General features: G+C 42.6%; 1 protein-coding gene across 4 annotated transcripts in view; it reads left to right on the top strand.

Moving 5' to 3' along the window:
- The window catches only part of LOC147238631 (adhesion G protein-coupled receptor L3), a 332,737-nt gene that overhangs the window by 303,402 nt on the left and 16,554 nt on the right, over window positions 1-12,781 (top strand). For 3 of the 4 annotated variants that reach the window (XM_086197912.1, XM_086197911.1, XM_086197910.1), the window contains 2 exons: window positions 999-1,065; window positions 4,720-4,811. In XM_086197912.1, coding sequence (XP_086054038.1) covers window positions 999-1,065; window positions 4,720-4,811 — 159 coding nt within the window. Of the gene's footprint in view, window positions 1-998; window positions 1,066-4,719; window positions 4,812-8,914; window positions 8,957-11,935; window positions 11,963-12,781 lie in introns of all 4 variants that reach the window. The other variant, XM_086197913.1, reaches the window with a different exon arrangement.

The following is a 12,781-nucleotide window of genomic DNA, read 5'->3' as shown; positions in this document are numbered from 1 at the left end:
CGTTTTGTTTTTCCTCCACGGGAACGGAACCCAAATAGCATTCTTTATGGATCATTACGTCTTGCTTTTGTTTTTGTTGTTGTTTTTTGCATTTTGCATAATATCGGTGTAGGTTTTATGTAAAAGAAGAGGCATTGCTTCCCTCCAGTCCCGCCGTCGTCTTCAAAGCCAGAGGTCCGTCCTCATAAAGCACCTCATACGCTTCCATTTGCCTTCAAATGCTATTGAATTACAACTAATTCTCCACCGCTTCCATTTTCCTCTCTCTGCCCGCTTGAATGGCGACGCCGCTGTATGAACTGTAATTTTCCAGTGGCCAAAAATGGAGGCGTCTATCTGCTGCAGCAGCGTAGATTAAAAGATTAATAATTCAACTGCAGGTCATGAATCAAGTTTTTTTTTTCTTTCTTTCTTTTTTTTTGTTAGCTGAAGAGTTTCAAATGGCGCTGTCACCTACCACCAGTTGCTTCTGCAGCAAAAAGAATTGATTTGTTACTTTGGGTATGATACAGTAGATTGTGGTATTTCATTACTGGGATTATCGTAATGTGTGTGTGCGTGCAGGAGAGAGAGCGCGGCCATTTCTGTCAGGGCCGAGGTCAATCCAATCCCTTTGGAGTGACGGAGTTCGGATTCAATTTGGAACTAATTGAATCACCCATGAATTATCGTCTGCAATGGTAATTTGCTGCTCTAACCCAGCAAATTGAAACAAAATCAAGCTAAAGTCCAAGGTCTTCCTTTCCAGTTTCAGCCACTGCGCCTGTTTAGGCCACGAGAGGCCGCCGTGCTCGCTGTCACTCTCTTCCAGAGTCATTATGTGTCTCCAATCCCCTTGCAGCGATCTTTGTTTTTAAGCGCTTTTTTCAGCCTCCCACTTGATGTATGTCCTCTGAACAGGAAGCTAAAAATCTGTCTCCTCACTTTCCTCTTTCATATTCACCACCCTCTCGTACTTCATACCCCACTTCTCACTCACTCTATCTCTTCCATTGCAGTTGCTGGCTTCGCCTGGACACCTACTTCATTTGGAGTTTCATAGGACCGGCAACCTTGATAATTATGGTAAGCGCCCCCCCACCCAACACCACCGCTACTTCCTCCGCTTCCCCTTCTGTTCATTAACCCTACTTAGCCTGGGGGTCGCCGCTTAAATGGTCCACCGAGATCCCTTTTTCTAGCTCCTATCCTCCCTCTTTTCTCTGCCCTGTTGAGCATATATGCCACCGCCGGGCACAGAGCCGTCCAGAAAAACGAATGAGGGGTGCAGAGAATATATTGCAGTGTGTCACCCCACTCCCCCACCCCACCCCGCCGCCGCAGTCGCCGGCTGAGAGACAGAGAGGGAAGAGAGTGAACTCTATGCAGTGTTAAAGTAATCTGCACTGCGATTATGATTGATTTTGTTCTCATTCCAGCTTGTACTCTCCTACCCCCCCCGCAGACAGCTGCGGGGTGCACATACACAAGTAGGCTATTACACAAGGACACACACGATATGTCCATCTCAACCAGGACAGCCCCAATTGTCTCGTAAAAAAAAATGTTCATTTATTGATTCCCGCTGCTTTAAACCTGGTGACAGCTCATCAGGGTATTTCACCTCATCCCGAGCAGTAAATATTGCTGTCACAAGAGATGTGCTTCTAATTTGACCAAAAAAAACTGCTATAATAAATATTTAGATATCCTCAACCAGGAAACAATGTGTCAAATTTTTGTCTGTTGCTCGCGCTGCAGGACTATTTACATCAAGGAAGTCAAAATGTGTTCTTCCTTATCACGACTGCCCAGCTACGTTTCAGTTCCTCCATCCAAACATGGAGATAACGCATCTCTGCGTGCCTCACATCTTTCTCTCTTAATTATACCAGCAAGAATTTAAATTTGAGTTCCAATTTACATCCAACTAGAAAGCAGGCAGTGTGACACCAGAGCCGGCGAGGCAACATCGATAAGGAATATGAACATATACATGCCAAAATATGTCTCCTGGACCACCGATCTAGAACATCTACATATTATCTCCATCAGCTTAAAGCAATACTTCTGCCAAAAAGTGTATTTTTGCCTTTCAAGTACTCACAAACAAGTATTTACCACTGACGAGTGCAAGCAAATCCGTTCCAAGTGAATGCGCCACCAGCTGGTCAAGCTTGGCGCTACCATGAATGGGCACCAAACTGGAAGGGTCTTTTTTTTTTTTTTTTTTTTTTTTTGCTGTTGTACTTTTTTGTTGTTGTTGTTTTTTTTTCTTTGAGTTCAAAGCGAAGTGTTTGTGGATTACCGAGCAAGCAGCTGGATAAAGAGGATGTGGTTTGTACCAGATGATGTACTTGTGAGATTGTAAACTGTAGTTTTGGGACAGTTTTTGCTGTTGGTAGTGGCCGGCGGACACTGGGCTTCGTCAGATGAGTGGTTAAAAATACGTGGGCTGACTTCATCCGTACTCTGGAGTCACAGAGATGCAATGACTGTGAGCTTGAAACCCCCATTTATGAGTACTGGAAAGACAAAATACACTCAATACTTCTTCTTTATTAAAATACATCACCTGAATAAACTTAGATCAGATATTGATAGTCGTATTAAAAGTAGGACTTGTGGATCGCACATCCCCCCCCCCCCCCCCCCCAAAAAAAAGAAGAAGACGGAGCTCATTTCTGGAAGCTGAATCAGTCCTCCACCAATCATTTTCCACAGTCTCAAGGAACTTAACGGCACATTCGCACCTGTGACACTACAAATACAACTTGAAGCTATCAGTTAGCATGGGACATTCCAACATCAGCAACAACCTGCAACGTCAATCGATGCGAAGGGAAATGTTTAACGTCACATTAAAGGAATGTTCAGGTGGATGTTATCGATCCAAATAATGTTCACGTGGAGTTAAATGTTTACGTTGAGAATTCAGGGCGGCCGTTTTTAGGGGCGTTGTTGAATTTTGATGAACAGACATTATTTGTAGAGTGTTCTGTCACCCTTTACAAGAATAAAGCTCCGTGAGAGTGACGTCAACGCTGTCATTAACTTGACATAAAACTGCCGTGAGCGCGTCGTGAATATTAATAAACGAGTCATGAACCTTTAAGACCGCTGCCATTAAGTGTCTTTTTTTTGGGTCATGACAAGTTGACATTCTTGAAGTTGTCTTGATTATAACAACTTAGGGTCAGGGTATTCTGAATGGAGCACTCCGAGGGGCACCGGCTCTGATAGATGTTTGAAAAATCCTGGTTTATAAAAAAAAAAAAAAATCCAAAAGGATTTAAAAAAAAAAAAGTCCTGTTAAAAGTAAATTCAAATCAAATTTAGGAATTTAGTTCATATTTAGTTCATATTGCAGCATCGTTAGGGTTTGGGTTCATCTCATTGCAAAGTCGTCGTTCCAAAAACATCACAAACGATTTCAACGTCCACTTGTCATCACCAGGAAAACTTCTGGTGATGTCACTTTGATGACGTCATCAAGACAACTTCAAGGATGTCAACTTGCCATGACAAAAAAAAACAAAACAAAAAAATCAACGAATGAGGCTTCATGGCAGAGGTCACAAAGGTTCACGACTTGTTCATGGATATTCACGACGCGTTCACGGCAGTTCTTTGTCAAGTTAACGACAGCGTAACGCCACTCTTTTGTCGCTTTATTCAAGTCCAGTGTCACCGAATATTTGAAGATCATTTTATTTTAGCTTCAGTCAGAACCGAACTCCCTCCAGAAACATTAGCAGAGCACTGCATGAAATGAAAATCTGACGCATGGCAATGATTGTATTCCATTTGTATGTTATATTATATATTATATCTGACCCCCCCCCCTCCCCCGCAGAGGTAGCGGTGTATTTTATGGTGTTAAGAAACTTTTGACTCGCCTTGGCAGAATAGCACCTGGAGATGCTGGTGAAGGAAATTAAAGGCTTCCTCTAATAGCTGTAATTTGGAAGGGTACTTTCTGAAAAGACCCCCCCCACCCCCACCCCCCCGCCCCTCCATGCTGTGTACAGATTTTACTTTCTTTATGTTATTATTCATTATCAAGATCTAATAATGACTTGCTTTCATATCTCAGCCTAATCACAGTGTGTTCGGTATAAAAGGCGCTTTACAAGTTTCACTGAATTCAAATGATCGAAATTACAGGACGTATAGAAAACTCAGAGGTGCTTTTATTCATGACAGTTTGGTACATTTCAGGTTTGTTTTTTTCCCCTCGTAACGTACAAAAGGAAAACTCAAGCTGTTATGCAAAATTTCGACAGATACCGTTTTTTTTTTGTTGTTTTTTTTTAGAAGACACTGTAAATGGAGGGGAAAAAAAAGAAAAGAAGAAGAAGCCCGCAGCAGCAGTGGCAGTTATTCCCTGTGGTTGCCTTTGAGTGTGAATATGATGAGACAAGTGTGAATAAGTCAGAAGGAGAGGCTCCCTCATCCAAGTATGCAGCTGTCTTCGTCCGATGTTCCTTGTTTAGTCCGTTGTACCGTCATAGAGGTTTCATAGGATTTTGCGCTCTGTTTGGCAAAGTGGGAAGCCAAGTCTGGTTGCCACGTTCCAGCTTTGTGCTACAAAGTGCCTTGATTTAAAATGAATGGATCTAAAACATACAGGCTTCACTCTTGTGTCCCTCCTTCCCCTGTCTGTCCCCCCACCCCTCCACCCTCTTCCCCACCCCCCCACCCCCCGCCCCTCTTTCTCTGTCTATCTGTGTCTCAAAGCTCAATGTGATCTTCCTGGGCATCGCTCTCTACAAGATGTTCCATCACACAGCCATCCTGAAACCAGACTCCGGTTGCCTGGACAACATCAAGTAAGAGCACTTAGATCACACGGATATCCATTAAAGTCATCTAGAAATAGCATTCCTTTTGACGTTTTGTTACAGAGTGAAAGAATGTTTCAAGACGAGTGTGACAGGTTCGCTCTCGGCGAATGCACCCCGGCAGCTGAATTTCGCTCGGAGTTTCCTCCCTTTTCCCTCTGTTCAATGACCCTTTCATCAAAATGAAAATTAACTTTTCACTCGTATTCTGTATTCAAGGCGGAGTTCTCTCTGTCGTGCTTGATATTTTGAAAGCTCGTTAGAAGAACTTAAGGTTGTTAATAGCCAACCCGGAGGTGCGGGAATGGAAGAACCTCCCATTATGCTGAAAGGTTGTGTCAGGCAGGGTTAAACTCCAACAGGTATTCTGTTGTATCTCCATCATTATCTGAAGAATAACATTGTGTGTGTCTGTAATCTGACTGACCTGAACTGGTGGCAACATTTGGCAGATGAATATTCATACTTTGTGTTTGTGTGTGTGTGTGTGTGTGCGTGTAATATGAAAGTCTGAGAGACAACAGTGTCTGTAAAAGCGCCTGTCTTTGGCGTTTACTGATTTGCCTGGTGAGAAAGGCAAAATCCTTCCTCGTCTTTCGCTTCGCTGCTGCTGCTTCCCCTCGAAAACCGACGCGTGTGACGAGTGTTTCTCCACATTAGGAGAGGCGTTGTGCACATTTGCGCAGGAGGCACTGTAGCTCGATATGATGAGTGTGCCTCCTCATCGAGAGAGACGTCGTGCACGTTTGCGCAGGAGGCACTGTCGCCCGATATGATGAGTGTGCCCCCTCATCGAGAGAGACGTCGTGCGCATTTAAGCACAGGGCACAGCAGCGTAACGTGATGAGCCCGTCTCCACATTAAGAGAGACGTTGCGCGCATTTACGCATGAGGTACAGCAGCGTAATTTTGTTGATGATTTAAATCTCTGACCGGATCAGCACGCCGTAACCTTGTCGGTTCTTGCACTTACTTCCCTTCAGCAAAATCATGGGAGCTTCTGAAATATCTTGACTTAAACAAGTTGTTCCAGCAAAAGAAATCCCGCTGCGTGCACCCTCGGCCCCCCCCAAAAAAACCACACCCATGATGAATTCAGAGACTCGTTATGACCGTATTTCTTGATTCGCACCTCAACCCCAGAACACTCATCGTTTAACTGATAAAAATGGATCGGACGCCCCAACAGCACTCACACAATGCACCTTCGATCACTTAAATCGGGCCTGAAACCTTCTTGAGTAGCAATCTGTTCATTAAAGCGTAGCTTCGCTCGTGAATGACGATGATCGTTTGATAATGTGTTCCTGGTTATTGCAGCTATCATCTTAGCATTTCTCTCAAAGTATTATGAGACTTAAACGTGTCTGAATGTGGAAATTAAAAAAAAAAACAAAAGTTGTTGAAGTAGTTTGAAAGGTCAGATTCGCCTGTTGCATGACACAGCGCTTTTAAGTCGTGGCGCTTGATGTACGTGAGGTCCAGCTACCTGCCGTCAGGTCAGTCCCATCCTGCCGAGGGTGTAAAGTTGTTTTGCTCTCAGCCTGCTATGATGGATCAGAGTCTCTGCTGTCTGCCTTGCTTTTTTTTTAAGTCACTCCGGACACATTAGTCTACTTTATGGCTGTCGTCTTGGCTCCCCCCCCCCCCCGGTTGCATCACATCACTGCTTGTGTCTCGGCACGGTGGCCCCTGTCTGCCCCGCTCCTCTCGGCACAGTGATGCTCACATAAAAAAACAATATCTGCGCTTGATATAGCTGCGCCGTGTGCGACTGTGCCAGGGAGCTTTTCCCATCACAAATTCACTGCAGGATGTTCCCGAGCCAACCTTTTGGGTTTTTGTTTTTTTGTTTTTAAACGCCGCTTTCGAGCAGAGCCAGAGCGTAACCTACACTGACTTCTGCAGTCAACTGAAGAGGACAGTGGGTAAGAAGGCAAACATTTAAAGACGTTCCGTTCCCATCGCGTTCTGCTGCTATGAAACACGGGAAATATATTTTGTCATCTTCCAGTTTTCCGATTCGAACCCACATCGAGGCCTTGCTATTTTCAGCGATGCTCCTGTTTGCCTTGAACCTTCCATGCAATGTTTGTAACATGTTCATCCAAACTCCCTCCATCCTGAAAACCGATGAGCAGCAACTCCCGTCTTAGAGATGCTCAGGAGTTGTTGAGAGAATATAACACTTTTTTTTCCGTTTATTCCCATTTAAAAAAAAATAGATCTAAAAGTTTAGTCACAGTGTCGGTGATGATCACCATCTGCTCCTCAGTTCAATAATAATTCATATGAATTGGATGAAGAAAATATTTGGAACACTACACATAAAAGGTACTTGGGATTAATAAGTACTCATTTTCAAGTCTGCATTACCTTTTCTTCCCTAAATTGTCCATCTTCTCCAGAGCCAGACAAGAAGTGCTGCACCAGGGAGCTGAGACGGCTAGTTAGCTTAGCACAGTGAATGGTAGTGGATGGGAAGTGTTAGCATACCACAGTCAATTGCCATTAAGTACATTTTTCACCTGTTTTCAGAGTAAGAGTATTGCCTAGCATTTGCAATGAATGTTTATGGAAGCTTAAAAATGCTTTTGTTTATAAAAAACAAAAAAAACAGTTGACTAAAAACTAGAAACCAAGACGTTTTGGTGTTCGTCCAATTACCATCATCAGCAAGTCGCTCTGGCTCATGAATATGTACATTAAAAAAAAAAAGTCACATGACCTGTGTGTATGAGATGTAGTCTGTGTCTTGTGTGGCCAGAGAGAAGGAAATCGGGCGCATACTGGTTCCTGACTGGTTGCAGTGATTTGACACTGCACCTCGAACGCACCGTTGCTACTTTGGCTAACAACATAAGACCTCTTTGAGGATTAGAAGAGCAACTGCTGCCGCTGATCATGGCTGACTTTGTGGGAGAGGATGAGGAGCATCACCTCTGGACAAACAAAGATCCTGAACCTGATCTATTTGATGACTTTTTTGATGGAGATACGCTCACACTTCCCACCCGCTGCCAGTCTTTGTGCTAAGGTATCTAGCCCCGCTCCCTAATGCATGCACAGAGGAGAGAGGGCAAGCTATCTTCTTGTCTGTCTCTGGAGAAATGAGACTATTTCCTCAAAAGTTGGCGTGGTCCAGTGTAGAAGTCACTTCTACAGCGCTGTTCCAAATTTCGCTGCGTTGCTCGTTTAAACACAGCCAAACAATGAACTCACGCTAGCTTGCGTCCAGTCTACCGTTCCATTTTACAAAGATGACTATTTTTGCAATTTGACCACTGTGTCTTCATGCATTCTATCCAGAACGGCCAGGTGACACTCCCACCTTGAACAGCCTGTGTACAAGTTCCTTTTAGATGCAGTGTGGAGTTTGCTCTGAGGGCATATATTGACTGCTGGAGTTCACCGTGTTATGATTTATAACACCAGCCTCCCATAACGCGCAGAAGAACTGGCCCCCTGAAGCCTTATTCTCACTGACTTCAAAATAGTCCACATGTGTCAGATGACCGTTGGAAAATGGCGTGAAAGCGCTCGGCTTTTGTCAGCGCTCGTTCATCTGACATGGTTTTTAAGCCAAGACCCATTACTCAACACACAACCGCTTTTCGGAAAAACACGGCTGGAACAGAACGTGGTGCTTCTATTCCATCGTGAACAATTAGCCGTGAGGTTGTTTTTTTTTTTTTTTTTTTTAATCTGGTAGGAAAAATCAAAGTTGATCTTTGGAGAACCCTTATCAAAGTTGACTTATCAAGGTGAGCTGCTTTGGTGACGCTAATATCACACTTAAGTTTATTTTGTTTCATCCTTCTGCTATTTTCTTTCTATTTATGGTTTGATGTCATGTTTTCAGTTCAGATTTCATCACGCCGCCTTGTTTTAATATGAATGTTTCATCTCTCCTTTGCCGTGCATCTCTTTCTCCCCTTCTGCTTTTCTTCTTTTGATTAGCATCCGGCCTTTTTATCTTCTGCTGTGTTTATCTTTAACATCTTTCTGGTTTTTTTTTCATCTACCACCTCCCCCCTCCTCTCTCTCTCTCTCTCTCTCTCTCTCTCTCTCTCTCTCTCTCTTCATTTTAGCTACCGTTATTATGATGGATGTGTTATTGTAGAGTGGCACTGGTAAGATGCAACATTTCTCAGTAGAGGGTGTCGAGTAGACTTGATATTGTGTTTGATGTGTTCCCCCACCACCACCTCTCACCCTGTAATGGAAGGCTGCAGCTGCCCAGTCATTTGTGGATGAGGACGTGACTTCGATCCCGTGTTAAAAATCTTCCTGTGATCACAACATGACAACTGAACAGATTTCGAAAGCGATGTGTTGTTGTTGTTGTTGTTGTTTTTTCTTGCATTGCCTCCTCCCCATTTTAATAGATAACTTAAAAATTAGAGATTTGTTTTTTTTCCCCAGATCACCAGCATTTACTAATCAACTGTCAACAGCCATTAGAATCAGAATCACGGAAACAGTGTCAGTGTATGTCGAAGGAATGAGCCTTAAAACCTGGGCGTATGTTAGCATTGCAGGTTCCCTCATCAGACGGGTTTTTTTGAATGCGTTTTCAGCTAAAAGCTTGGAAGTTGGGTCTGTGGTTACCACTAGTTTAAGATATTTAAACCTTTTGTACTATGGAATAAAATGTTACGGTTGCCAGCAGGTAGTGCTGTTCAGTGAGTCAACCTTTCTCCACAGCGACTCAATAAACGTGCTAGCGCTAGTGCCCATGGGTTTTAGCCCCCATGCTAGCACGTCTGCAACGCTGCAAACACAATGCAGATAGTAAAAATACATCAGTAAACACAGTCCTCGTGAATTATGAAGGGTCAATGCATCTTAAAACAAAACGTGTCTACAGGCCACAACAAACAGCAAAAGCCACAGCAGCGCTAAGTTAGCTGTGCTAATGCCTCCGCGTTGTCGTTCATCTTTTGCATAATCTTAGCTTTGTACCTCTAGCAGTTGTATTTACCCTTCAAATAACATAAAGCAGTGTTCCATTGTGAAGATTTTCGTTTTTGTTTGTTTTGTTTTTTTGCCACAGAGCTCATTTTCTGTAATGAAAAGAAATCCAACATTAAAAAAAAAAATTTTAAAAACACTGTCTTTTGTTCCTGTGAACACGTGGCGATGCTAACATGAAGGCTGGCGTCATTCTCACGGTATTCTGTGTGGAGCCTTTTTTCACGGCGGGCACACAAAATCCCTGGGTCAAAAATGCCACGTAATACGTCGCGGCTCCTGCCGTTAAAACACAAGAAATTGAATTTGCATCAGTGGCAGATTGAGGCAGTTGCTGGTACCGACAAACAACAGTTGTTGCATGGTGGAGCGCCGTGTGCCATAACTACAAAACCACAATGTTTTTCTGTCGTCGTCAGCATTTCTTTTTAACTGCAAAACATGAACTGCCACACATTTGCACGACGTTGTTGAGCCGGGGATTTCCCGTCTCAACCATGTGATGAACCTAATTAAATTATTATTTCTATTTCTTTGTTTTGTTGGTCTGTGGTTTTTTTGTTTTGCTTTTTTTTCGAGCGTGCTAGGACACAAGTTTAACATGCTTCTACCACATGATGGTCTGTTTTTATTTGGATGATTACACGTTTTTTTTTTTGTCTAAGAATGATTCTCCTATTCAGGTCAGAAACAGCCAACAGGGTAACAAAAAGCTAACTTCGTAGTATTGTAACTTATAGTTGGAACGATGTCCCAAAATATCAGATTTTGATCCTCAACAAGCGAGCATTGAAAAGCAGAAATTATATATTTATTTATTTTTTTGTCCTCACAGCTTAACTGATGATATCAAAGTTCTTATTATCTGTTAATACTGACATCCCTACTTCAAATGAAATATGTTAAATCGGGACGACACCAAAAATAAGAAAACTCGGTGCTGTTGATGACCTCAATACTTCGATTAGCCTTTCAAGCGTACCTTTGGTTAACACATTAGCATCACGGCGCCTCCTCTTTTTCCTTCCAGAAACAGACTTTAAAATGGCTTTCATGCGGATGTGTGAAACAGGTTGGAATTGACCGATTGCAGTGTCCTACATAAATGATCTGTGACATTGCCATGAATGGCGCCACAGGAAATTAGGCCAATTTGAAGAAAATGAATGGTAATTTGATGCTGCATCCTGAACTACTTCACTGCCTAGAATTACTCCTTTTTGTCTTCTTTTTTTTGAAGTCAAAGAAGTAAAATTAGCCAACTTAACTTTTTTTTGCTCTTTGAAATCCTACAAGTGCTGTTTTAGACAGTATATTTAAATGTATCGCATTCATAGGGTACACAAGCCTTACTTTAAATCTAAAGATGTCCTCAATTTTCACATATCCATCAAGCCTAAACAATAATGAGCCAAATTATTCCAAAAAACATGAACTGACCTTCACATCTTAAGTTAGCTGTTGTGCGTTTCAGGATTTTTGCCTCAAGGCCCAACAACACATGCCTTCCAATTCATATTTATTTTATCTGAGAACGCCACAAGAAGAAAAGACTCCTCATATCCTGTCCTCGTGGATGTATTTCTGATGACCTCTCGTGACATTACACACACACACACACACACACCCTCCCTCAGTTTGTGCCATCTGTTAGAGGACAATATTTTGTTCTTTTTCTTAGTGTTTCTGTGTCCATTCCGGGGGCAGCAGCCTTGATGAAGTAGCTCTCCCACCAGGTCATTAAGATAGCCCTGGGAAAATTATGTTGAATGGTCGCCCTGGTGAAATCATAAATCATTAATTTTGCCGCACACCTGGCCCATTTATAACAGCTTAAATGCGAGAGGCTGCCAGCATTTATGAGGGGGAGCTCGATGCTCCTATGAACTGAGATAATTACGCTTAGCACCTGTAAATCAAGAACAAAATCCCCTCCTGAAATGAAAGGAATATTTGGCCTTGATGTTTAGACGTTCTATTTCTCTCTTCCTTGTGTTGTTCCCCTCACTCATTTTTCTAAACCTGCACCACCCCACATTTTTTTTAATCTTTATCGTGTGATTTGATTTCTGCTTTCTTTTCTTCATGTTCTTTAAATTTCTGCTTTCTTTCCCTCATGTTCTCCCGATGTTGCTCAGCTATCAGGATTATGAACCTGAGATCAAGTAAGACAAAAATTGGACTTCTTCTTCTTCTTCTCCTCCTCCCCCCCCCCCCGCCCCGCCCCCACAGTGACATCTTTCATTTACTCCTCTATATGAACCAACCGGGACCAGAATCCATCGCCTTACCTCTCCGAATTATTAACATGATTTATCGTGGAGCACTCAGTCATGCTGAAGACGGCATCAGTGTGCACATAGTGCTCCTGTCTTGGATATACATAGCTGACAGATGTGACTAGCCAGATTAGTCTTAAATGGGACCTGCGTCTCCATGGTGCTCTCTGGAGAAATATTAGCACTGTCGCGGAGAGACAGACTCTTTGATCTGTCGGAGGAGCTCCTTATTCCTTGACGATATAAACACACAAATTCATGAACAAACATGCCAGTGGCGGGACACTTTTGGTATGAAGTATGCGTATGAAGAGCCGTTATGGAATGCGCAACAGTGTGTTTTACTTTGAATTTGATCATTTTATTGTCTCTGTTAAAAGCCTTCTGCTAAAATAGCAACATCATGCTAGTTGTCCTTCATGCTAGTTGTGTGTCCAGGAATGAAAAAACACAGAGTTAAAAGAACAAGTTCTCTCAAACAGAGTCAAGAATTATGTAAGAGAACCTGAAAAGAAATTTGAAAATAGGGGTGCATTAATAATAATGCTTGGTTATACATATCAATGTTAAAAAAGTCATACGGAAATACGCGTACCTTTTATTCATGCTCTTTTTGACTGTTGTTTCAAACATGTAAGTAGTAAAACCCTTCCATAAAACTCGAACTCCACGTAACCTTACTCAGTTTTTCCATCCATTTTTTGT

This window comes from Aulostomus chinensis, chromosome 24, assembly GCF_037954235.1.
Source record: "Aulostomus chinensis isolate RoL2024-O1b breed Wild chromosome 24, RoL_Achi_v1.0, whole genome shotgun sequence".
In the NCBI taxonomy this organism is placed as follows: Eukaryota; Metazoa; Chordata; class Actinopteri; order Syngnathiformes; family Aulostomidae; genus Aulostomus; species Aulostomus chinensis.
This window is presented reverse-complemented; position numbering and strand designations above follow the sequence as displayed.